The sequence below is a fragment of the Equus caballus genome, chromosome 3, assembly GCF_041296265.1.
Source record: "Equus caballus isolate H_3958 breed thoroughbred chromosome 3, TB-T2T, whole genome shotgun sequence".
In the NCBI taxonomy this organism is placed as follows: domain Eukaryota; kingdom Metazoa; phylum Chordata; class Mammalia; order Perissodactyla; family Equidae; genus Equus; species Equus caballus.
This window is the reverse complement of record NC_091686.1, coordinates 120,821,781-120,847,905: the sequence shown is the minus strand read 5'-3', so window position 1 is coordinate 120,847,905 and position 26,125 is coordinate 120,821,781. Positions and strand designations below refer to the sequence as shown.

At 54.4% G+C, this 26,125-nt stretch overlaps 2 protein-coding genes across 2 annotated transcripts; one reads left to right on the top strand and one right to left on the bottom strand.

The window, feature by feature from the left end:
• Window positions 1-1,133: 1,133 nt before the first annotated feature.
• TADA2B (transcriptional adaptor 2B) lies at window positions 1,134-17,763 on the bottom strand. Its single transcript, XM_001499994.6, has 2 exons — window positions 17,420-17,763; window positions 1,134-4,592 (listed from the first exon to the last, which is right to left on the bottom strand). Exons 1-2 carry the CDS (start codon window positions 17,687-17,689, stop codon window positions 3,600-3,602), a joined length of 1,263 nt encoding a protein of 420 aa, XP_001500044.3. The 5' UTR covers window positions 17,690-17,763; the 3' UTR covers window positions 1,134-3,599.
• Window positions 17,764-18,219: 456 nt separating this feature from the next.
• Window positions 18,220-21,306, top strand: CFAP184 (cilia and flagella associated protein 184). Its single transcript, XM_014738569.3, has one exon. It carries the CDS (start codon window positions 18,314-18,316, stop codon window positions 20,027-20,029), a length of 1,716 nt encoding a protein of 571 aa, XP_014594055.3. The 5' UTR covers window positions 18,220-18,313; the 3' UTR covers window positions 20,030-21,306.
• The last annotated feature ends 4,819 nt before the right edge of the window (window positions 21,307-26,125 follow it).

Below are 26,125 nucleotides of genomic sequence, written 5' to 3'. Positions count from 1 at the left end.
TACTTCGGTGGAGATGCGTACTGAGGAGAGCGTGAAAGCTTTCCTGTTCTCTGCTCAGATCCCGAAGCTGTGTACTTGACACGCACAGGCAGCACGCGTCAGCTTCCGTGCCAGAAGGGACAGCGGCCTCCCTCTAGTGCACTCGCAGGCTGGCCTCTGATGGGGCCTCCGCGGGCAGAAGTGTCTGCCCACAGACCATGGAGGGGACCGCAGCCCCTCAGGAGCTGCAGCAAGCACACAGGCGCCTGCAGAAGCCAGCTCCTGCACGCGCGTGACCTCCCTCCCTCGGGTGCGTCGGGGGAAGGTGAGTGGTGAGGTATCTGTTAGACACGAGGGAAAAGCCGCCTTCCACTGCCTTTGCTTCCGAGCGGGGCCTCTAGGATCGAAGGTCAGTACTCGTGAATCCATTCCTTGGATTCTCCTTGAAGCTGCCTTAGACTATTTGGTGAAAGACATACCCAGAACTAAAGGCAGCATAGTATACTGAGGAAACGGCCGACCGGGACCTACAGTTCTGCTTCTGTACTGTGCAGCTGCGAGGAGAGCATTTCCCGCCCCCCCCCCCCCCCCCCCCCCCCCCCCCGCCATCGTCTAGGCTGAGGGCTGAGTTCACACTACTTTCTGGCAGTATGCAGTCCCCTCCCACTTCAGCCAGAGCCGAGCCGCAGCTGCTAAAAGGCCCTAAGGCCGAGACAGGGCAGCGGCATGTGGCAGTGACTGCTTTACTGCAGTCTCAGTCACCGCCAGTAGGAAAACATTGTTCACACTTATGCTGGAAATTAGGCCTGTTAACTGCACTCTGGTCAAGTTTTGGGTTTTGCTGACTGCATCCTGGATACGCTGTCCAGCATACACAGTCGATAGACCTGCGCAGCCCAGCGCCAGGACGACACACCGTTCTCTGGGCCTGGCGCTCTTTCCGGGAAGGAGGGCTGGCGTGAAACGTTTTCTGCTTAACAGAAGGCAGTTTTAGCTAATAGTTTAGAGGGGAAACTGGTTTGACACCAAAGTGCTCAGCTAAGACATCGCACGCTGTCCCCATCCTGTTTTTGAAAGCTGGCTCACACCATACGTGGCTCTGAGAAGTCGTCCAAGGCTCGAGGGGCAGGTGGTAAGAAGCAAGCGCGACGCTGTTTTGTTCTCAACTTGTTTAATGTGTAAAAGGGGAGTAACAGCGGTGGTCAGTTTCGGTTTAATACATTCCTGGAATGTGGGCCATCCAGAGAGCATTATTTTGAATAGCTGAATTACCGAACTTGACACAAAGTTACAGTTTTAATTTCGAAAAGACCTAATTCCATGAGATTCTGGTGACTAACTTATCATGAGAATTAAATGCAGAAATGTAAAGGCTCTGAGCTAACAGCAGAGGTAAGAGCTAATGTGACCCTAACAGCTGGAATTGATGGGTACGAGGCAACTGAGCATAAGATTACCTTTCCCTTGTAACAAAGTGTTAATACTTTAACATAAATTAATTATACATTCATTATGGTGTTTTAAACAGTCAAGCCTAAATAAATTCTTCATACCATCAAAAAGATATACATACTAAAAACCTGCTTAAGCACAAAGGTTTTCATTTGACAGCTCTTGGCCTGAGCCACGCACATTTACAGGGACCTTTTGCTTCTTAAGCTTAATGAAAGTCTGGCAATCATTTTATATAAAAATAAGACTAAATTTAAAACCTCACCAAACTAGGAATCTGATGTAGAAAATCGGTGGTGATTTCATTCCGAGGAGCTGACGCCAGTGGCTCTCCGACTGCAGCTCGCGTCCAGTCTCGGAAGGCCTGTGGAAACAGCTCCCCCAGCCCCGCCCCCGAGCTTCTGGAGGACTGGGGGAGGCCCAAGGGCGCTGCCAGCCGGTGCGCGGGGCATGCTGGCGCTGCTGGTCCAGGAGCCCCAGGTGAGCAGCACTGGCTAAGATACCTGTAAAAACTTAGCACCATCTCCCTCACTGCTCAGTGGTAGACAGCAGCGGCGCTCTGTCAGCCGTAGTTGTCCTGCAGGGGACAATGTGGAGGCGGCCCTCAGGAGTAGTACCACTGCTCACAATTGTCTATTGTCAGAGAGAAGTCCCAGGCTGAGTTAACGGGGAGCGCTTCTCTGCCAGCATGCAATGTATTTTACAACTAAAGCCATATACAACGTATTTGAAATGTTTAATGCTGAAAAGTCTACCCAAGGGGACAGAAGGATGTAAAAAGAAAAGGCACCGTAAGTAAGTCATCCTTGGAAACAATGAGGTTTTTTTCCTTTCAAATAACTTCGCTTTAATGTAACTTCAAGCCCCAACACTGGGAGGTAAACAGTCTCTTGGTGGCTGTGGGGACAGGAGCAGCAGGACTAGCTCCTGGGGGCATGGAGCGCTGGGTCTGCGGTCACTCCGCCGACTCTAAGCAGGGTCTCGGACAGGAGAACCCTGGGCAGCCGGAAGACAAAGGACTTCCTCAAGTTCCAGAAGGAAGGTACCGTGTACGTCCGTGAAACAGGGCCCCTGGAAAAACTTCTGGGTAGGGCTGGGCAGAAGCCACGGCCGAGACGTCCAAGACGTGAGCCAGAGAGCAGCGCACGGCCTCGAGGCCCCTCCCTTCTGCTCTGCGGGAGCCTGCTCAGGAGCCACCTGCTCTCCCTGGCTGGTCTGCAGAGCGCGACACCACCTGAAGACAGACGCTTAGCCAGGCTAGCATGGTCAGAGTTCAGTGAAAAAGGTACTTGCAACTGTGATGAAAATGCCGGAGGCAGCTAATGCCAGATCTCACAGCTCTCAGCCTTGAACTTTCTAAAACGTTCTTCCCAAAAAAATGTACTGCAAGTAATCAGCAGTGAGAAGCAGCCCCCCTAGGAGAGCTGGCTCAGGGTTCTGGCAGTCTATGCTAGTCTTCCTGTGTCCCCCCAGAGCACCCCTTGGGACGCCAGGGAGCCTGCCGGGCACTGCTCTTTCCCAAAGCGAGCCAGCGGGCTCTGCCCACAGGAAATAAGGCGAGGGCGCAGACTCCCCTCCTGCCGACAGCGAGGGGAGGCTCATCCGGTCACTGCTCAGCACCGGCTTCTTCCTCTAAATTTCCTAAGGAAGACACCCTGTCCCTGGGCCTCACTTCCCACCTGCCCTGCCCGGCCCCCATCTAAAGTGCCACGTGTTTTGGCTGTGTCCCCAGGGGACCCCCGGCAACCAGCTAGAGCTTGTGTCACAGGGGAAAGCTGGCAGCTGGCAGGCCCAGCAGGGAAAGTTGTTCCTTTTACCCACAGCACAATTGTTGTGTACCAAAGGGAAGAAACTCAGAGAAGGAAATAGCCAATCTCATAATATTCTCCCAACTGAACACATAAGGGCAAATCGTCATCTTAAAGAATTACCTTTAGAACTAAGTTAAAATACACACATATTTGTTTCCCCCACGATCCAATATAAGATTGTTACTATTGCTTCTTTCAGAGGACCATGAAGAGAATTTATATCCTAAAAAGGGAACCCAAATTTGTTTTAAAAAGAGCAATAATAGGGAAAAAAAGCATTTCCTGTCCCCCCGCCCCCCAAGTCCTTTTGGCTCACAAGCTGTTTTAGCATCATTCCAGCTTCAGGGAGACTCGGCTTCAGGAAGCATCCCTGGATATCCAGCCGCTTTCCGTGAGGAAGGTCAGAATCCTTTTCTTGAGGACTTTGTCCAGATAACTCGGAAGGCGACTTTTGGAGGGAATCCCTTGTCGCTTCTGGAGGTGGTCTTTAATGATAATGGTCTTCACAGTCACATAGCGAGCGGGACTCAAATTTAAAGAGCTGCAGAGTACCTTCTCGCGGTCCGACAAGAGCTCAAAGCCAGGAAGGTTCTCGATGGCGGCAAACTCGCTCTCTTTGCCGTCCTCCTTCCCCCTCTTGGAGCCCGCGGTGGTTTTGTTCTCCTTCCGCTTCTCGCGCTTATGCCTGGCCGCCTCGTACTCTGCCGACTCTTCCATCTTCGTGATTCCGTTGCGCCGGTACCTCTGCAATTCTCTGATTTTTGCCCGCAGCATCTTCTCTTTGTGCATGTTTTCAAACAAGTCATCAAACTCCTTACAGGACATGAACTGGTAGAGCGGCCTCAGCTTCAGCCGCAGCTCCTTCTCCTCCTTGGTGATCTTGCGCTTGGCCGTCTTCTCCTTCTCCTTCTTGTCCTTCCCCAGAAAGGCCGGCACCAGGTTGTAGTCACGGGCGATGTTCTTCCGCCTCTGCCTCTCCTTGAGCTTCCGCACGTACATGTCCACGTGGGCACGCTTCAGCTCGATCTCCACGTCGTCATCGTCGTAGTTCACCGAGAGCCCGCTGATGAGCGTCTCGGCGTCCTGGTCATACTCGATCTCATAGTCGTCCCGCAGCGGCATGTAGCCCAGCTGCTGCTGCTCGGCCACCGAGATGTCTAGGGGAGGCAAGGGGGTAGTGAGGCTGGGAGAGAGGGGGCCTCCACTGGGGCAGGTGTGGTCTGTCACCCGATTGGGGATGGTGTCAGGGATGCAGGCTTTCCCCAGGTTTCCGTGGATGTACATGCTTACATAATGCTCCATCACTTCCTGGGGAGTCCGGGAAGCCCCAACGTGAGCAGCCATATCTTCCTACAACGACAACGGTCAGAAGTTATTTCCAAAGTCAGAGTGTCACACTCAGGGTCAGGCAAATTCCCTTACTATTTCTGCAAAGGTTTACGCGGACTACCTCCTATAGACATCATTACCCCCCTCCTAAGACACTCGATGGCATGTTCTCTTGGGCTGGGTTTATCACCTGGATGTCAATGCTAGAAGGAACCTTCGGTGATTCTGTACATGAGAAAGCGAAGATCCAGAGAGGTGCAAACTCGCTGGGGTCATGGCATGAGCTGGCGGCGCAGCTGAGACCAGAACCGATGTCTGAGGTCTGGACTTTGTTCTCCTCGTTCCTTAAATAGGACGAGCAGAGTCCGCCTGGTATTGGCCATTTTGTACCACCACAAACCTGGGACTGGGGGCGGCTGTCTGTCTGAGTGTAACGGGACACAGGTGGGCAGGGCCACAGAGCGCAGTCCAACCTCTCCATTCACAGACAGGAGAGTCATCGGAGTTCACAGCCCAGGTCTCCTAACTACAGGAGAGACCCCTGTCTACCGTGCTGCCTGCCTCCCCACACAGAAAGGGCCTCGGCCTGTCCCTTTCCTAGGTGGCCAGGCAGATGACTAGGAAAGCGCCTTTTAAGGGGTGGGGGGACTTCATTTATGACGGCCTCCACAGTTAGGGAGCTAGCTGAAAATCTGCCACGGGCTACAAGCGCTCACTCCTACAAGGTAACGTGAACACGAGGGTTATTAACGGGAGGAAATTGTACAACTCCCTCAATCCTTTCCTTCTGCCGAGAGGCCTCTTCCTTCAAGTCAACCGCTAAAGCCACTTCAGAAAGTAATGCCTGAAATGCGCACTCATTCACCAGCAGCCACTCAGCACCCCACCCCCAGCTTCCACTCGCCCCTTCACTCTGCTCTCGGCCTCTGGCAGCTGCCAGGGCGCAGCACAAGCTGCCTTCTGCCCCAGCAACGCTCACCCCTGCCCGATCGGGATGGCCTCTGCACCCCCGAAGGCCAAACTGGAACCTATGAAAGGAGCCAATCCATTCTAATAACCAACTGGGCACTGGGGGAGGGAAGCAGTGACCAGCCCTGCACACCGGGCTTCATCTCGGGCGCACGGAGCAGATGTGTGCTTCCCAGAGGTGCCGGAGTGCTGAGGACGGGGTTAACAGCACGAGACCCAAGAAGGCAATGCTGGGACCAAAAAGCGAGGCCTCTTTCTGAGAACCGCAAAGAGAAAAGGGAAGATTAGAACTAAAACTAGATTCTCATCTTATGGGGATGAGTTATTTACATGATTTCTTCTTTAAAAAATTACTATGAGCATCAAATCTTTTCATTTTATTTCCCCAGGAAGCATTTTGTCCAAAAAAATCCAGAACAAAACCAAGTCACAACTGTCCTCAGCATCAGCTGCCACTCCAGGTGGCCCAGGCTCGCCACTTCCCGTCTCTGAGCCTCGAGTCCCTTCCAGGGAAGGAGCAGGAGTCTGCCCCCTGCCCCGACATCTGCCCAGAGCACAATCAAAATGCATGTGGGAAGGCTTTTCACACTGGGGTGGGCTCTAAGTGAGGGGCCCAACAGCAGCCCCCACGGACAGCCAGTGAGGCGCTGGGGAGCAGTAATGCTCTTCCACACACCCCACCTTGCGGCCAGGAAGCCCCCGATGAGCTATGCTGGAAAAATACCGTCTCCGACATGGCCCTTTCGGGAGGAAAGGACGTGCTCACCAGGTGTCTGGAGAGCGGAAATGGCCCACCCGCGCCTAGTCTGAGCTTCCAGCGCAGGGCGGGCAGCCAGAGGCACTGCGAGCCTTGCACAATGGCATCTGCACCCGCCACCAATGCCCTGTCCAAGGCCACAGCCGATACAGATTCAGTCAAGTCTCGGGCAGCCTCCCAGGCGGGGGAGCGGGCGGCCGCTTCTCCAGAGGCTCGAAGGGGCTAGGTTGCAAACCCACGGTTGCATGGTTAGGAATTTGGGCCCCAGGCCTTGGCCCCATCCCTGGCCCAGTTAGAAGACCTGCAGTGAGAGCCTCCCCGGCGAGTGCACAGGGAGCGCCAGCTGCCCTCCCAACAAAGGTCTGCTGTTCACCAGAACCTCAGCAACCTGCCCTCTGTAAAGCTTCAGCTGCTCAGTGCACCACATTTTAGATAAAATTTAAATCCTGGAAGGATTCTGAGTAATAGAGTTGCATCTGATCAAACTGATATTGATCTGTTTGTTGGTGTTTTTATTCATTTCCGTCAGCTTCAGCACTCTGGAACAGAGAGCAGAGGACGGAGGCAGCAAGGCAGGCTTGGAGCAGTGGGCCAGCGCACGGAGCCTCCACCCTCCCCGCTCAGTGTTCCGTGGCCACATGCTCGTTCACTCTCAGGGCCAGGCAGGCAGGTCAGCCAGTGTGGGCACTGCGCTGCCACCTCGGTCGTCCGGGTCCTCTTTAGGTAACAAAGAGGGGCTCTGGCTCTCAGCTGGACCCAGGTTGTGGGTATTTATCAAGCCACAAATCAGAGGAGCCTTGTCACCCCCCCATCATCAATCAACCCGAGCCACTGCCTAAGGACAGCTCAAAGGCCATCGCTAGAAGAGCCAGTGACTGTCAGCTCCTGCTGAAAGAGAATCGTTCCTCAGGGCCACCATATTAGTTGAATGATCAGTGAGAAAAGCCCAGGAAAACACATGAGACCCTAATTCTCAAGGACTTTGAAACTGAGAGAAAGGGTCATACCAAGCAGTCTAAACGAGAGCAGTGACATAGCTCTCTGATTCTAACAAGAGTCCACAGAGGGCAGACAGGTTCAGCGAAGCTAAATTATATAGAAAGGAACATGTTCAAAAAGTTGATTAAAAACAGCAACAGCTCCTGAACTCCTGCCACATGCCAGCATTCTGCCCGTCACATTCTAAATGTTTTCTCCAATCTTCACAGGTCAGTGGTCACGCGAGACTTGCCTACCTTCTGCCAGTGAAAGAACTGTCCTGTCACTGCATTACAGCATCACATATGACAGCAGCAGAGTGACTGGCAGGGCAGTTCGTTCTCTCCTATGTTCAAGGTCAAAGTTTTGCTTAATCCAGATGGATGGACAGGTGGATGGACAAATGGATGGATGGACTGAAGGATGGATGGATGGATGAAGAGAAGGATGAACAGAAGGATGGATGGATAGACGGACAGAAGGCTGGCTGGCTGGATGGATGGATGGGTGGGTGGATGGATGGATAGGTGGGGTGGATGGGTGGGCAGGCAGAAGCAACACAAAGGGGTTTAGGGCACAAGATTTGCAGAGAAAGTTCAACTCAAGCACAACTAAAATCAAACAAGGAACACAGCTGTATACTGAAACTGGTTTTTCCCCACCACAGCACACGTAACACATGGTCAGTAGCCCAAAGTCTGTGGAAACAGAATTCCAGGTTTTTCTTCCTTTATGCTTACATTTTAAAAAAAAACAAAACAAAACTCCCATCTTTGGGAAAAGATAAGGAGAGATAGGTATGCTGCCTCCTTAAAGTCCTTTGAAAAACAAAGGAGAGACCAGCCCTGTGGCCGAGTGGTTAAGTTTGTGTGCTCCGTTTTGGCGGCCCAGGGTCTCGCCAGTTCAGATCCTGGGCGCAGACCTAGCACCGCTCATCAAGCCAGGCTGAGGCGGCATCCCACAGAGCAGAGCCAACTAGGATATACAACTATGTACTGGGGGGCTTTGAGCAGAAGGAAAAAAAAAGATTGGCAACAGATTTCGCTCAGGGCCAATCTGAAAAAACAAAAATAAAAAAGAATAAAGGAGAACGTGCCTTTAAGACACGGAACTGGGCCCGACAGGTCTACTTTCCCAGATCCCAGACTCAGGTCAGGATGCTGCCTCTCCAGCAGCCAGTAAGCAAGCCAGTGAGTGATGCCTCCACTGGGTTCTAGGGCTGGTCTAGCCTCTTTCTGGCCTGTTCATGGCTCACTCTTGATGGCCTCCAGGACCTGAGCAAGGAAAGGAAGAGAGGAGTCCTGAGAAACTGTTGGCAGTGCGGGTCAGCCAGCTCCCGCCTATGGAGCTCACACAGGGTTTCTCTCCCCATGCTCGGGCTCGCACACTCCTGCTGGCTGCTCTGCCACTCACCTCCAGACAAACGCAACCCCAGTGGGGTCACTCCCGCAGAGGACAACCCTTTAGAGGCTCCCATCGGCGAATCCACCGCCTCTCAGACACGGCTGGCTCATGATCAAGGGTGAGATCGAAAAACATGAGACGTAGGGGTTTTCCTGAAAGCTAAATTTTCCATTTAAAGGAGGGGCCGTCATCCCAAGATAATGTCCTTCCTATCTGGGGAGCAATGAGATAACCTTTCTTTTCGTGAAATGGTGACAGATTATTAACTGGATCTTTAGACACATGAATACCCTTACTTGGCAAACTCGGAGTCAGCACCTCTATGTCAGCTTTCGAAACACTTCCTTTCACTAGGACTGGTCTGCGGACTCTGAAGGTCTGGGCAGCACAACGTCAGGGTCAGCCAAACTCCTCAGTGTGCTTTGCAAGGCCCTTTCAGATCTGTCCTCGGCCCCAGCCAGACACCACCCACCTGCTGGAAACGCCCCTTTCTCTACCTGCTCGGACTCTGGGGCCAGGCTTCGGGGCTCCACTCTGGCTCCACCCCTTATTAGCTGTGGAACTTGGACAAATTCCTTCAGCTCTCTGTGCCTCGGTCTCCTCATCTGGATTATGGAGGGAGTAACGCTGCCGACCTCGCAGGACGGTGACGAGGATGAAACGAGGTGACATGTAGCGTGCTCAGGCCGGTGTCAGGCACAGTTTGCACTCCACCAACGGTGGCAATTAGGACTACTAAGAAGCTGTGAGCTTCACTTCCACAACTTGTTTTTATCCCTCAAGACCCAGGCCATCTCCTCCAGGAAGCCTTCAGTGAGCCCCGGGCTGGGTTCAGATGCTGGCTCACTTACTAGCTTTCAACTTCTGCTTCTTAATCTGTAATCACTCCTCTTAAAGGGGTAAAATCACTCTTCTTTGTCAGGATAAAATAAAAATCTGAATCATCATCATGGTAACAGTTAACATGTAAGCACTCTTACAGATAACATCTCATTTCATCCTCCTATCAATTCGCACATCTGACAGAGGAGGAGAATAAACTTTAGGCTCAGCTGCCCCGAGGGCACAGGCCAGGGGAGGCTGAGCCCTTTCCAAGGCAGGCAGTCTCACCCCAGTGCGCACGGCCCTGTCACCACACTGCCTCTCGCGGGGCAGTGATGCAGCACACAGAGAGGAGTCTTTGCCCCCAGAAGCTTCCTGAGCCTTTAAAAGGCAGGGCAAGGCCAGCACATGGGGCTTCCACTCTCCTTTCTAGACCAAGCGCATCACAGAAGCGCGGCCGTGTCTCTCACTCGGCTGGCTCAACTCTAACCTCTGGATCCGTGTGAGGGACACTCTGGTACCTACTTCTTCCCTGTGCAGAGAAGTAACTTGTACAAACTAGAACCTTCACGAAAACAACTACTATCTTCAGCTTCACAAAACCTCCTTCCTGTGCAGGCTGGTGGGTTCGCTTTGGAGCCTTCTGAATGCCACTGCAATCACCCTGTCACATCCTGTCTCGACCAGCAGCACCTGGATGGTGAAGCACGAGGCCGGCCGAGGCCCGGGGGCAGAGCTTTATCCCCAGGTGCTGGGGAGCCAGGCTTGCGGGGAGGGGCACACGCTGCATCTCCCGAGGGAGCCTGGGCTCCAGCTTCCTTTTTCTTCAAGGGAAGAAGCTCCAAAGGGACAGAAGCAACCCAAAGGCCCACCAAATGAACCTGCTCCCGGGGAAGCTGGGCCTAAGGGCAGGGCCGCCCTGTGAGGCGAGAGCCCAGGAGCAGCAGGGGACACAGCGGCAGCCCCTAAGGCAGCAGAGGGGGAGCAGAGGCCTGCAGGGCCAGGAGGGAACAAGGAATCCAAGGGACATGCTGTGCCCTAAACGCAAGCAGAAATCATCCCGGCCCAAAGGAAAGGAGGAGGTAAGGGGCGCAGGAGTGCGGGGCGTCTTGGGCCTGCGCCTGGGCCCGGGCAGAAGAGGAAGCAGGTGCAGGGTGCCTGCCAGGCCGTCAGACACAGGCCCGGGAAGGAGCCTGTGTGGCTCACTTCAGCCCGGTCCCCTAAGGGTGCTCAGGCGAGGTCTGCTGACTGAACACGCCAGGGGATGGGCCTGTCTCTTGTGAGTTCCATGACACACGCCAGCTGGGCACAATCTCGTCTGACCTGTCACTGGCCACCTCAAAAGCTCACTGTGAGGAGCAAGTGAGAGCCATGTGAGTAGGAGAGCCGGGCGGGTCCACACCAGCCCCCTTGGGCACATGGCCTCCCAGGGGACGGCGCTGTGACAGACCCAATGTATCTCCTAGTCGCCCCTTACACCATCTCCAATATTCTAAACACGGGCTTTGGACGCAGGCTCCCGGGCCTGACAGATCCACCTGCTCCTTCTTCGGCCCTCGGCCTCTCATTCTGCACTGCTGTCATGACCCCAGCGCTCACACCAACACCACCACCTCAGGGTGCCTCCTCAGACACTGGCCTTCGAGACCCACGGGCCCAGGCTTCCCGGGGCAGGCTTCGCACAGCCCACCTGGGCTGGAACCCCAGCTCACTCACATGGTGGGCCCTTGGGTACATTCACTCCTCTTCTAGCCTCCTTCTGTCATCTTCAAAGTGGAGAGAACAGCCTGCCTGCCCTGCAGGGGCCGGGCGGACTCTGCACACCTGCTGGCCCTGGGCGGCCCCGCCCCGCATCCACACCCTCTCTCCTGCCTGCCCTGTTCCTTCCCACTCACCAGCCGAGCCCTCTGCTGCAGAACACACTGGTCCTCGGTGCCACCACTGACACGAGAGGGCAATGACTAATGCTGGCTTTTTGTCTGTCCTTCCAGGTCCTCGGCCATTCCAGGGGCCCTATTCCCCTTGGCCACTGCTCCCGTTAGTTGGGTTTGTGTAGACGGAACTCCGTAAGCCTCAGTCCTAGGCTCCCTCTCCTCCTCTCTACACTCGCGCAGACATCTCCCGCTTCACACGCAGAGATCTCCCGCTTCACACTTCAGCAGCTGGGACTCGCCCCCCGAGGCCACTACGGCTTCTCAGGTCAGATAATGCTGCCTGTGCAAGAGCTGTGAAAAGCTAGCCCCTGGCTGTGGAGAACAGCACAGCGGGCCTCCGAAAACTCCACAGAATCAGACCCAGCAACTCCCCTCTAGGCATTTCCCCAGGAGAGCTGACAGCGGCCACTCCCACAGATATGCTCACCCCTGTGCTCCTGCAGCAGCGTCCACAACAGCCAGCGGGGGCATGCCAGCGCACAGCAGCGGGTGGGAGGGTACACAGACAGACACGGGCACCATTCAGCCCCAGAAAGGAAGGAAATCCTGTCACACGCCACCACACGGACGAACCCTGAGGATGTCATGCTCAGAAATAAGCCGGTCACAAAAGGACACTGTAGAGTTTCACTTATAGGAGGTCCCTAGAGTAATCGAATCCATAGAGACACACAGCAGGACAGCAGGTGCCAGGGGCTGGGGAGGGGATCGGGGAGTTGTTTAATGGGGACAGGGTTTCTCTTTGGGAAGATGAAAAAGTTCCGGAGATGGATGGTGGTGACGGGTGGAGAATAATGTGAATGTGCTTCATGCCACTGAACTGGACTCTTAAAAACGGTTAAGGTGGTAAATTTGATGTTATGTGTATTTTACCACAATAAAAATTTCAACAGTTTTTAGAGTGGCAGGCCCTACTCTACATGAGCAGTGCTTAAAGCGGGGTCCCTGGGCCAGAAGCATCAGTGCCCCCTGGGAAGCTGTCAGAAATGCACATTCTCAGGCCTCACTCCAGACCTACTGACTCAGAACCCGGGGTGGTGGGTGGCATGACCTGTGTTTGAACAGACCCGTGGGTGCTCTGATCCGAAGTTTGAGAACCCCTGCTCTGCAGAACCCCATTCATGCTAGCTGGCTGCTCTATCCAGGCTTTCCCTCCTCCACCCCATCCTTAATGGCAATTCCAAAACACCACGCTGTCAGGACGCTCATGGGACCGACTATTCCCGGGAAGACCCACCACCACACAGAGGAGACTCCTGCCTTGGTGAGAAGGGGACAGTTCTCACGGCCCCCAAACGCGGCTCCGGGGACCCACTGCATCACAACTCCCCGGGAATCTTCCTGTAAATACTACTTCCAGGACTCACCCAGAGAGAGGCCGACTCAGAGGGCCCAGGGTGGCGTCCCTGGGAACCCTCGGCTGATTCTGCCACGCAGTCAGGAAAGCAATGAAGTAGATGGTCCTAGGCATGGAGTCAGAAGACCTGGGCCCAATTCCAGCTCGGCCATGTTCCTTCATCACCCAAAGCCGCCTCCTCACTGGTAAACGAGGGGCTGGGGGCGCGCGGAGGACTGAGAGAGGATGTCAAAGCATCCACCCAGCTTCGGGCCGGCAGTCGGCGCGCACTCAGCGCCCACTGAGTCAGAACCAGTTCAAAATCCCATTATGTCCTCATGGCCTGGTGCTCAAGGCTCTTCAAAATGTGACCCCACACAACCTTACCCACCTGCCCCCAACCCAAATGCTCCACTTCGGGCAAGCTGGCTTTTGCCCGGCTCCTGAACACACCAGACTCCTCCAACGTGAAAAACCTCCCTTAGCCACACTATTCTTCCACCCGGAAAGCCTTCTCCTCTCCTTTCCACCCAAGAAGGCCTGGCGTTCCACGTGACCGTCCCATACCAGGAGGCCCCGAGCTCCACATGACCGTCCTGCGCCAGGAGGCCCTGCGCTCCACGTGACCGTCCCACACCAGGAGGTCCTGCACTCCACGTGACTATATAACACCATACACGGTTAGGCAGCTGTCTCACTCTATCCATGTTTTCACCACAAACCACATGCTGAGGGACATTCTGTGCCTCTGACACAGGGGCTGACATATAACGGGTCTGGGTGAATGAATGCATCAGTGAATGAATGCACAATGCAATGCGTACTACTTATCTGGTATTACCCAGCCTTCTGGATGTCTATCAGCTACAGAAGCAGACCTCTGTATTCACGGCATGCCACCTGCCTCCAGTAACTCGCCTGAATGTGCGTACCCACACACAAGGCCCCGCACAGTCCACAGGGAACCGCACGCACTTTCTTCGACATCTACCTCCAAAGCTAGTTGGAAGCTTCCTTCCCCCAGAAGTCATCCTCACCACCATCTGCCAAGGACTCGGGTCTTCCTCAAACTGTTCATCTCCTCCGGCAAAACCAACCAACAGACGCAGGGCTCACGTACCACAGTCTCTAATGGTCATAAAGCATTTCACCTGTGTGTCTACGTCTGCGTCTGCGCTCCAGCAGGATCTGCATCTTCCAACTGAATCTGCACAGCTCCCACCACGTAACGAGCTGCTTCGAGGCTCTCAATAGCCCTGGTGATATGACTCTGTGGGTCACTGTCCGCCTGCCAGCCCTACCCTGGCCTCATATCACAGGCATCTCCCACTCACCCTCTCTGCTGCTCATCATCAAACACATGGGCATGCAGCCTGGCCACACTGCTTGTCCCCAAACCCTCCTGGCCTCACTGTTAGTATCCCTCAGACACGTCCAACCCCATCGGTCCCCATGCCTGAGCCCTGGGACAAAATGTGAGCAAACAGCCCCACACTTCAGCAACAGCCTCTCCCCCAGGGCTCCTGAAATTGCTCCCTCCCCACAAACCCCACACAAAGCAGTACAACCCTGAGGTCACAGGTTGCACGTGCCATCTGAGAAACTAGAATGAACAGTCTCAGCTTCCTCCACAGCACTGTCCCCGATGCGCAGACCGCCCTTCTCTAAGCTCCATACCCAACCTGGGAAACCCGGCTCCTGTGCGCACCGGCACCTTCCCCGTTCCCCTCCCACACTCTAACCGCCCGCTGAACCAGTCAGGACTCAGCTCCTCCCAAAAGCCCTTGCAGCCCAGCCACACCTTCAGCTGCAGCAGTAAGCTCCCAGGCTCTGAGCCTCAACAGTTAATGCTCTTACACCGAGAGGTGAAGGCCCAGACTTGGGAACCAGACAGGCCTGCATCTAAACCCTGCCTTTACGACGTGAAAGGCCGGGGCAGCCTGGACAAGTACTTTAAGTTCTGAGTCGCTGTTCTTCAGCTGTCAACTAAGAGCCTGCCCCACGGGGCTGCTGTGGCGAGCACAGGAGATACGTATGGGAAGAGCCTCGTCCAGAACTGGCACATGCTACATATGGCAGACGTGGGACAGCGCTGTGTGCACGCATTTGGAGTCTGCACGTCTCAGAGCTGCAGAAGAGCCTCCGATGAAGCACCGGCAGTCCAGGGGGCAGAGCAGCCAGCCCGAGAGCACGGCTCGAGAGCCAGAGAGCCGCCCGCTCACAGCGCGCCCGGCAGTGCCCCAGGTGTGCTCAGCGCGCAGGCTTTTAGCCTCCCGGACCCACCACCGCTCAGCAAGAAGGTCCCCCGCGCCCAGGCCCAGGCCCAGGCCCCTCCTCCAGCCCCATCCTCACAGAGCTGCGTGCTGACTGCTTTGAGTTGGAACCTGCATGTAACAAGCTCCCCAGGGGAGTCACATGCACAGCAAAGTTTGAAAAGTCCGGCTTTAGAGAATGCCCCCTTCCAGCCCCATGCTTCTTCCAACGCACTACACATTTTAGTCCCCGGGCTTGTTTCTGGTGTATTTTTCACAGTGCTGCCCGGAAGGCAGTGTAGACAGTGCAGCTAGGAGCACAAACTCTGAAGTCAAACTATTCAGTTCAAAACCTGCTGCACAGGGCTGCTGGGAGGATTTCAGGAGAAATGCACGAGGAGGTCACACAGTGCCTGGCGCGCGGCAACGCCCGCGGTCCACGTCGGCTACCTTTAGCTGCTCCCATAGAGATAAGTGCTGTCAGAGTGCAGCGGGGAAGGGAAATGTCTCTGGGGTACTGCTATGTACATACAAAGGCCAGGCACGAGCCACAATCTGGGGGGAAGAGCACTCTAGGCAGAAGAGATGAAAAATGATCAAGGGCGTAGCAGCTGCGATCCCCTCAGTCAGTCAACACGGTAAGGCCCTGCAGGCCGGGAAGTTTTAATCTAAGTAGACCTGGGAGCCACTGAAGGCCAATGCGACGTGAGGTGTCTTCAAAGACCACTGTGACTATGGTGGACGGAATGGGCTGCAGGGCACAGGAATGAGGCAGCAAGACCAGGTGGGAGGCTCCAGAAGTGGTCAAAGCAAGAGATAAACATCAGCCTGGACTAAGGTTGTGAGAAGCAGTTAAGATCTGGAAAGATCTGGAAGATAGGGCTGCTGCTGACTGAACCTGGAAGAACCTGAGGATAGCTCTTAGTTTGCGGCCTCAGTGACTGCGTGAGGCGACGAGAGATCTGGGTCACTAGAGTGGAGACGTCCGTAAGGTGAGCAGTGAGGACGTCAGGCAGAGGTTTGACACTGACGGCTGGAGCTCAGGGAAGAGCTGCAGGCTCAGGACCAAATGATTACAACACTTTAAGCCCCTTAAAGACAAGGGCGAAGCCTTTCTTTCCTTCAGAGTCCTTCACCATCAGAGCAGATGCTCAGTACACACCAGTGAACAGCATTGTGGGACAAAGTGAGATGGAGGTTTCTGGAGGGTGGTGATCACGATGCTGGCACGAGGGGAGCTGGGTCCCTAAGGAGCTGGGAGAATCAAGATCTCAGGGCTGCGGAATGGGTCCTGATTCCTGAAGACTGGTTCACTTTATGGAAAGGAAAGCAAAAGGAAATAAAAGCAGGACCGCTTTGGGACCGAGGGGAGAGGTGTGGAATGTCTTCCACCAGTAAGCCCAGCGGGAAGGCAGTGCTGCCAGAGAAGTGGCAGCACGATGACAGACAGGTCCAGGGAGTAGGGGACCATCATGTGGAAGGGTCTGGAAAGATCAGGGAGCTGGGGTCCTGTCTCTTCTCCCTACTTTTCATAATGCCTGGAGGTGCCACATATCTCTGGTGGTTAAGGACCAGAACACGGCCAGGTTTTCCCCTCTAACGCAGATGAAAGCTTCCCCTTCAGGGTGGAGAGGGCGAGCGCGCTCCTCCCTCCAGGAGCCCTGCACACTGTCCCGCTCTGGCCAAGTAACCAGGCCAGCTCCCACCTTCTCTTCTCAGATCAACGTCTCTGCAGAAACCTTCTGATGGAGAGAGCGAGCAAGCCCAGGACAATGCATCCTGGTTCACGCTCCCCTGTTTGGTACTGAGTAGGCCTCTGACAACGTCCTGGCTGTTGTGGGGACCCCAGGATAAACAAGTCCCTGGCAGGGGACACAGGGCACACGCACAGGCAACACCACCGAGCAAGCGGCCCTGAGCACAGAGGAAGCATCAGAGACGGCGAGAGAAGCGCAGGGCGTGTGAAGCTGGTCTGGCCTTCACCATCGCGCTCTCCACGCAAAACCACCTGCTTCCTCAGTGCTCCGGGTCAAGTCTGCTGCCCCGCCTATGTCTGCCAACTCCTGCTCAGGTAAGGCCGGTCTTGCCAAAGTCTGCACTCAGCAACCACCTATTTCAGGTACTCCTAAAGGTTAGGAAAACGGCTGTGCTGTCAGAAGGCCACAGTGCAACCCCCCGCTTTGCTACTTCCTGGCTGTGTGACCTTGGCATGCAGCTTACCCTCTCTGCGCTCGGTTTCCCGTGCACACACCGGGAGTGCTCACAGTCCCCGCCCCACCGGCCCTCCGTGCAGCGCCCGAGCGAGCAGGTGCAGGTCGCGTTCGCCCTCACCGACGAGGGCACGCAGCCCCGGGCGGCCCTCCCGCCGGCCGCGCAGAGCCGCCGTGGCCGCTCACCCAGTTTCCGAAGCCGAACTGCTCGATGGCGTCCAGCAGCAGCTGCTCCTCGCGGCTGGTCCAGCCGCCCTCGGCCTCGGGCCCCCACAGCGTGAAGCGCCCGCCGTCCACCAGCTGGTAGCCGTGGTAGCGGCGGTGGTGGCCGATCTCGGCGCCGGCCGAGAAGCACTCGGGGCACAGTTCGATGTCCTGGCACTCGGTGCAGCGGAAGCGCAGCGGGCTCACCTCGGCCAGGCAGTACACGCAGTACTTCTTACCGAGCTCCGCCATCTTCCCCCGCCCGCCGCCCGGGCCCGCCGCCGCCGCCGCCGACAGCGCGCCGCCGCCCCGGCCCGCCGCCGCGCTCGGGCAACCGCCGGCCGCCGCCGCGCCAGCCGCCGCGCCCGCCGCCACCGCGCCGCCCCGCCCAGGCGCCGCCGGAGCCGGCCAGGCGGGCCGCGTCCCGCCTCAGCACGCAGGCGCCCTCGGGCCCGGCCCGGCCGCCGCCGCCGCCGCCGTCGCCCCGCCGCATCGCGCAGGCGCCCCGCGCGCGCCCCCGCGCGGGGGCCCGGCCCGCCGCTCTGCGCCTGCGCGCCCCTCGCGCCGGCCGCCCGTGGGGCCAGCGCCTCCTGGAGGCCCCGCCCCAGACCCGGCGCTTGGAAGCGGGCGAAAAGCGGGCGCGGCGGGCGCGCCACGCCCCTCGCGGCGCAAGCCTTCGCCCTCCTCCAATCAACGCCGCCCGTCGTCCACTCGCGGCCGCCCATTGGCCTGCTCTTACCGGGAGGCGGGGAGAAGGGGCAGGGCGTCGGGCTGACGCCTGGCCAATCGCCTGGCCCACCGCGCGCGCCCCTGGTTGCCCCTGGAAACCTAACAGCCGGAGGCCGCAGTCCCTGGTGCTGGCCGAACCGGAGGGAGATGGACGGCCACTCCGAGCACAGTGTGGACCCGGAGGGGGACTTCGAAGATGTGACGAGCCTGGCCTCGAGACTGTCCGGCATCAAGGCCAGCTCTGGCCCCCAGTCCCCGCCCGAACCCGCGGACGCCGCGGAGTCGGAGCCGCAGCCGGAGGATGTGGAGCCTTCGGAGAGAGGAGCCGCCGCGGCCGAGCCCGATGAGCCGGCCGAGCCCGCCGAGCCCGCCGAGACCCGGGAAGGGCTGGCGGCCGCCGCCGCTGCGGGCGAGGAGGGGCCCCGAGAGCCGGAGGGGTCGGCCGAGGCGGAGCCAGGGGAGCCAGCCGAGGCCGGGCCTGAGGAGCCAGCCAAGCCGGAGTCCAAAGGCGGGCCCGAGGAACCCGAGGAGGTAGAGGAAAAGGAGGAGGAGAAGGAGGAGGAGGAGGACGAGGAGGACGAGGACGAGGAGAAGGAGGAGAGGGCGCCGGAACGGAGGAGGAGGAAGGAAGCCCCGTCGCAGGTCTCTCTGGCGCCGTCCACCACGGGAAGACAGGCAGAGGCTGCGCCAGCCCGGGACGCTGAGCCGGAGGAACGGGAGCGGGAGGAAGAGGGCGAGGAGAGCCAGGGCGAGGACGCGGAAGGACGCCGGGGGAAAAGCGAGGAAGAGCTGAGAGGTCTGGAGGAGCTCGGGGATGAGGATTATGAGTGGACTGAGGAGGTGCAGAAGCTGCAGGAGCAGCAGCTGCGCTCGGAGCTCCTGGAGCAGTACCGCTCCCTGACGGTGGAGCGGAGCCGCTACCAGCGCTACAACGTCTACCTGCAGCACAAGATCTTCGAGGCGCTGCGCAAGAAGAAGGGCCTGGATGCAGCCGAGCTGCCCGACAAGGGCATGGAGCCTGAAGCCCCCGAGAAAGAGCAAGCATACATACGCTATCTGGCCTTGCTGGAGGAGCTGAAGAAGCAACAGGCAGACGACCTGGACTGGTATCACCAGGAGCTGGAGCAGCTGAAGCAGCAATGCAAGGAGAAGCTCGCCACGGTGGAGAAGGAATGGCAGCGCTTCCAGGCGCTCAAGAAGCAGGTGGTGATGCAGGCCATGGGCAGCTGTTGGATGAAGGGTGGTCGCCAGGCCGCTCTGCGAGAAGTGGAGCAGATCCAGGCGTTGGAGGCTAAGAAGGAGAAGGAGATGAGTGCTGTGAGGCTGGAAAACGTGCAACTGAAGCAGAGCTTGGTGCATTTTGAAACCAGGATGAGGGCCCAGGAGGACATGACCGAGGGGCTTCTCCTCATCGATTTTGAACAGCTTAAGATTGAGAACCAGACTTTCAATGAGAAAGTGGAGGAGCGAAATGAGGAGCTTTTAAAATTGCGCAACAAGGTGACCAACAATGTGCAAATCATAACCCATGTGAAGGAAAAGTTACACTTTGTGGATATAGAAAATTCATACAAAAAGTCAAAACTTTTGGAAATTGAAGCTCGGGTGGCCCTGAGGAGGGACCTCTTGACCAAGATTAAGCAAGTCCGGGACAACCTGCGGACTGACAACATCAAGCTGAATCAGAAGTGTGGGCTTCTGGGCAAGGAGTCACTCCTTCGGGACATGGAAGAGAAGGTGGATAAGACAGAACTGCTCAACCAGCGCTTAGAGTCCCTGAAGCGCCATCATGCTGGCCTCACTCTGTCCTGCAGAGGCGTGAAGCAGAAGATCAGGGAGGCCAAAGCCTTTCTCCCCTCTTGATGCGAATGAGAAGAGTGAGCAGAATGTCTTCAATCTTGGCGAACTCTATCCATTAACTTTTATTCTCCATTTGTTACTATTCCGTAAAAGGCCAATGATATTTAGGATGGAACTACATTTTGTATTTATCTCATAATTTTTCAGTTTCCAAATTAGTGCGGAGCACAAAATTGGGTCAGCAGTCAGTGTTATGTGGGGCGAAGGAAAATACGTCTAGAGAAACCAACGGAGGGTGATTTAATGTACCGGACTCATAAAACGCTGTCAAAAGCCTTTTTATATCTGAGCAATTCCATAATTTCAGTAACCTGATACTGAGGAGAACTGTTCCTTTTCCATATGGAGGAGAGTTTAACAGATGGGCAGGGTACCAAAAAAATTCCTGTGCATTAAGCTAATTATTAAACCCCCTTCGAATTTATTAAACTGTGTAGTCCTGAGTCACTGTCTCAATTCAAGGCTCACTGATTCCCTTTTAGATTAAAATTGTTTTGTATGTAAGTAGCACTAGCTTCTGGGATAATAAAAAATATCCAGGAAACAGGAGAAATGATAAATAGGAACAGGAGCTGAAGTTCCTTCATCTTTCCTTTCTCAGTGAAAGGAGGCTCAGTCTGCTTAACCGTTACATGTTTGTTTCTGGCTCAAGGACAATCGTCAATTCTAATGAGACGTTTTCTCGGATCCACTAAAGAAAAGCATTCATCTTGACAAAAAATGAAATTTTGTTTTCCAGTGAAAACAAAACGATGATTGTATTGTGTGTTTTGCCAGGTGCACAATCTATGGAGTGATGACTGCGGACTGTCCACAGCCTTTTGTTTTCAGCGAGATATTTTTGGATCTTAGCAATAGGACCCTTGTTATGCATATGATTTTACTCTATCAAATATTAAAACGTCTGTTACTCCTTGTGTTAATGTAAGAAAGAAATACTTGGTAGGTCTCTCTCCTTAATCAGTGATGAACGTTTTCAGTTTCCTTTGATGTTTTTGGAGCTAGGAGCTTGGTTTTATTAATCTTAGGTTGAATTTTGAGATGTGCAGATTTAGGATTAAAAGTATTCTCCCACCCCTAAGCTTAAGTGGATCATATGGAGAGCGATCTGTTTTGGGGTGCTAAATACCTTTAAAGAGTGGTGGAAACCCCACTCTAGGCAGATGACTTGGTTGGTCATAAGAATGTCAAAATATCTTTTGATGACATGATTTTGTTTTCTAAAGTGTGTTCCCTTTGAAGCCAACAAAGGTTGATTAAAATTCCTTTTCTAACTTCCACAGCTTGAATACGCTTTGTTATAATACTGTACTTATCAAACCATACAACCGTTAACAACGAGGGGAGTAAAAATGTGACTTCCAGCTTCCACTCTCCTTATCCTCTACAATTCTCCTTCCCTCCACCCTGTTTGTCAGGCCAAAGTGAAGTAGTAAATCACTGGCAAATACAGCTTTGTTTTCTTTGTGCCTCAAACTAAAAGCAGCACAGGCCCACTGGGTTCTTCTGCGGTGGGGAGGCTTCAAAGGGAAACGGGCAGTACGCTGGGTGCCTTCACCAAGCGAGCAGCCTCCATTAGGAGCGCTGCCAGCCCTTCCGTTCACTAGAGGGAGAACGAACTCGTATGTTCAGCTGATTTTGACCTGTTGGCAGTTACCCAGATAGAACCAAAATCCCTCGTCGGCCTTGACCCGTGTGGCAAGCAGGTCTCTGAGCACAAAGATTCAGAGATTGATGAGGCTGGCATTACTTTCAGCTGCAAAGTCACCCATGTTCTCTCAAATTATATTACCTCATGCTGGAGATGTTACAACTAACTAGAAGATAGATAATCTGCTGTTGGTTACTTCCTAACAGGCTTCTAATCAGATTACAGAAGAGCTCTTTAATCATGAAATAGCAGCACATTCAGATTGTTTCTTAAGAGAGATTGCTTCTGAGGAAGAATGCCACAAACTCTAACGCACCTTCTGCCCAGGTTTGTGGACGTGCTCTTTGTGCCCCACAGCAGCCTGCATGTGCCCCGTCCCTGCCTCGGACCCAGTGCTTTGTGACTGTCTGCTTGGTTCTCTGTGCCCAGTGAGACAAAGGCCCGGGGAGGCAGGGACCCTTGGCTTATCATCCCTCTCAGCCAGCATGGTGCCAAGCATGTAATTGGTGCTCAATAAATTTGTTGGATTAATACATAAATATAATCCCATTCTCATTTTCTGAAAATAAGTGTTACTTGAATGCCTATTATATCTCAGGCACTGAGAAGTCCTTTGTTGGATTAAAAAATAGTTTCAGGTAGAAAGAGGATCTCTAAGTGGGACCAATGAGGGCAATGACAGGGAGGCCAGCTTGTAGTCGCCAGGACAGCGCTGCAGAGAGAGCCCAGCTGTCCCTCCCAGCAGGGACTGCCTCCAGGCATCCTCCCTCCCTCAAGGGGGATTTCTCCAGTAACGCTGGAGACTGCGAGAAGCCTCTAAAACACATTATTTTATGAACGCTAAAATCAAAGGCTAAAGATTTTTTCATCTCGTCAAAAAGTACAGGACCTGAAAAATGTAGGCACAATAAAATCTGAGTGAGATGTTACATGAAACTAGACTTTTTAAAAATTAGTCTGAATCGAAGTGTCCCCTTCGACGTTACAGGAGGTAAAATTTTGTGTTTTTGGCACCGTTGGCAGGACTGAATCCAGCGCTACCTGGATGGAGCCTGAGGCATCTGAAAAAGAAACATTTTCTCATTGGTAAAGGAAAATCACTTTTGGTGACTTCCTTCTTTTGAGATTTTTAAATTATATACGTGGAAATAAAAATACGGTTTCTTTTTTCATAACTTCATCTGCAGCCATAATTTAGATTTTTGCCATTGGTGGGGGGTGCCTGTCCAAAAAATAATATCAGAATTAATGCACTCCAATTTAGTTTTTTTTAAAGATTGGCACCTGAGCTAACAACTGTTGCCAATCTTCTTTTTTTCTTCTTTTTTTTCCTCTTTTCCCCAAAGCCCCCCAGCACATAGTTGTATATTCTAGTTGTAGGTCCTTCTGCCTCTGCTCTGTGGGACGCCGCCTCAGCATGGCCCGATGAGCGATGCCATGTCTGCACATGGGATCTGAACCGGTGAAACCCTGGGCCGCTGAAGCAGAACTCGCAAACCCAAGTGCTCAGCCATGGGGCCAGCCCCCTAATTTAGTGCTTTTTATGTTCTAAACTTTCCAATAGTCAATGTCAAAGTGAGACATCATGCAAATGGTATGAATGTACAGGACTCCAGGAGATGACTTCCGTCATGTAGCGCAACACATCAGGGAAGCTGGCAGAGCCAGGACTGGCAGGAAGAACACTGCTGAATTCCTGTCTCCTACCTCCCATGTAATACTCCTTTCAAAAGGTTTAGTTTTTATTTAAATAACCAATGATTAAATATGTGCATATTTTAGTGAATAAATGTACACCCTCCCCAATTTTTTAATTGATGGAGTTTTCTAATATTTCTCTCCAAGGATGCCAAGGATGAATACAAACAGGTATCTAGAAGGAGAAGACACAGTGTAGTGCTCGAGAACAAAGACTCTGGAATCAGGCGAACCTGGATTCAGTTCTCTTCTGATTGTGACCTGGGATAAACACTTCAACTTTCTAAGCTTCAATGTACTTACTTGTAAAATGGGGACACGTTTATTTTATAGAAGAAAATGTCAGAATATGAGAAAAGTTCTCTCTGGGTGGCGAAATTGTGATTTTTATTTTCTTTGTGCTTTTCTGTATTTCCAAATTTTATATAATGAACATGCATTTAATTAGGGGAAAAAAATCCCAATTTTTTAAATTCCTAAGTTCCCCAAGAGTGCAAGATACTAAAAGTTTACATGTCTAGAGCATGATTCTAGCTATCTATGGCAATTTGTTTCCTTTAATGATACAATTACTTCGGCATCTTAGATGATTTTAATCCTCACGAGCCAGTGGATAGGTGCTGGGTACCCTTTTTAACCTTTGGTTACGAAAAAGGAGAACAAAGGAATTTAAATTTTCCTGTTCTTACTTCTGGCTAAACTACACCATAAACTTGGGTTTATTTCTGGTTACAGTAGTTTCTACCTGGAGCTCCAGAGAAGGGACAGGAAGCTGAAGCAACAACGTTTAAGAAAAACTGAGAGACTCGGGGGTCAAGCCAAGGGGTATCTTGTTTTGTCGTGTTGTATGAGGAGAGGGCCACTGTTCCTCCCTCCACAGGGAACCCCACGGGGCTCCGGCATGCTGGGAAAAGGGGCCTTGGCACCTAGTCCTGAAGACAGAGAGGGCCTTGGCATGGCCATGCCCAATGGAGCAGCTCCTTCTAGAGCAAGCTGGCGGCAAGGGCGGTTTCGCTCTTGGAGAATCCCGGAGCAACATGTGAACCAGACAGCAGCACTCCGGGCCTCTCAGGAATACCCAGGCCCTTTAAGCCATGGCCAAGTTCCGGGTGGGTGGGCAGGTGCTCTGGAGCGTCAGGTAGACTGCCCAAGGACTTGCCCTGGCTCTAAGGGTTTCCCTCTGCTGGTGCACCTGGTGGCCAACAGCTCATCTCAAGGGCCAACGTGGTTTCGCCTTGCCTCCTCGGCCATGCCGGTGCAGCACCTCACTCCCTCTCTTGCCTTCGTGGCAGGCTCCACACTGCGGATGGTGGTTTTCGAACTGTCAGCCCCTGTTTCTCTTGGGAAAATGTTCCACAACTTCTACCCCCACTGCTCGTGAGTTTCCCCAAGGTTCTCCCCCAGGAGCCAGCCGACAGGCGTGGCTCTGCCTGTTCCCAGCGGGCCTGGTGCCTTGCACACAGGAGGCACTCAGGCCAGTAAGGGAATCCAGGGCCCACCCCAGACCCTGCACTTGGAGTTGGGGTCAGAGCCAGAGGAGGAAGGCTACCCAAGGCCCCAAAGCAAACGTATTCTCTGAGGAGAGGTGTTTCTGAGCGGGAGGCACCAGGTGGAGCCTGAACCCTAGCTATGCCACTGACTGGCTGAGGGAGTCCCAGCAGATCACTTCTCCGAGGCACAGCTGTGAAACAGAGCTGCTGCGGAGACAAACGAGGTCATGCACAGGGCACTTAGCACCCAGGATGGCACGGGTGGAGCACGGAGCGAGCCCCCAGCAAACGTGCTTGCCGTCAACCACGACCACCCTCGTCTCATAGCTCACCTCACAGTCTGTGAAGAATGGAGAAAAAATAACAGTGGCCCCAAAAGACGAAGCAGTTCACTCGTGAGAAAAGAGTGAGGAACGCCGGGCACCGTTTCTGAGCGGTGTGCAGGGCCGACGACATCTGAGGCAATGCCCCCCGAGCTGCTATCTCTGGGGGAAGACAGGCAGGGAGGCCAGCAATGGCGCAGGGTGGAGTGCTCCAGCACAGGCCCTGGGAAGCCCGGGGTGACACAGGAGGGCAGGAGCGTCTGCTCAGGGGACAGTCATAGAGAATGAGTACGGAATCTCCTGGGGGATCGGGACAAAAGGGCAGCCTAGGGGCTCTGCACCTTCTAGCTGGGACTTAGTTCGGTGGTCCTCCTGGAGCCTTGGGGGCAGCTGGCCTGGTGAGTACCACTGACACACGTGAGCACTTGCTTGGCCTGGCTCTGAGTGACCCTGTGGACCACTTCACGCTCACTGCCACCTTCATGGGACAGCATTACTGATCTCCACTCCACAGGTGGGGATGGAGGCACACAGTGGCCCAGGGAAGAGCCCACAGTCAGCCCACTGTCTGGTGGGGGAGCTGGACTTCAGCACCTGTTCTCCAAGGCCCTGAGCAGGTTTCTCAGGTCAGTGTGAAGAGCCGAGTGGCCCGCAGAGTAAGCGCTGACCACCTGCTGGGATGGGGCGCAGGCTCAGGGAGCGCGAGCAGGGCAGTGTGGCAGACAGCAGGCTCAGGGAGCGCGAGCAGGGCAGTGTGGCAGACAGCAGGCCCGGGGCCGAGGCCAAGCGAGGGGAGCAGCAGCTGTGGGACGCCCCTTCAGCTTGGAAGGGGCGCACTAAAGTCTCGAATCCCTTGACCAAATCACCACAACTGTACAATCTTTTTGATTTAACTGAGCCTAATAAGTGGATTTTAAAATATTCAAACAGCATGATG

Excerpts from the sequence above, each read along its gene's own strand:
- TADA2B (XM_001499994.6), bottom strand. The coding sequence starts at position 17,689 with ATGGCGGAGCTCGGTAAGAAGTACTGCGTGTACTGCCTGGCCGAGGTG. Across the intron at positions 4,593-17,419 it reads AGTTCGGCTTCGGAAACTGG|GAAGATATGGCTGCTCACGT; the intron begins GTGAGCGGCCAC and ends TTGTCGTTGTAG.
- CFAP184 (XM_014738569.3), top strand. The coding sequence starts at position 18,314 with ATGGACGGCCACTCCGAGCACAGTGTGGACCCGGAGGGGGACTTCGAA.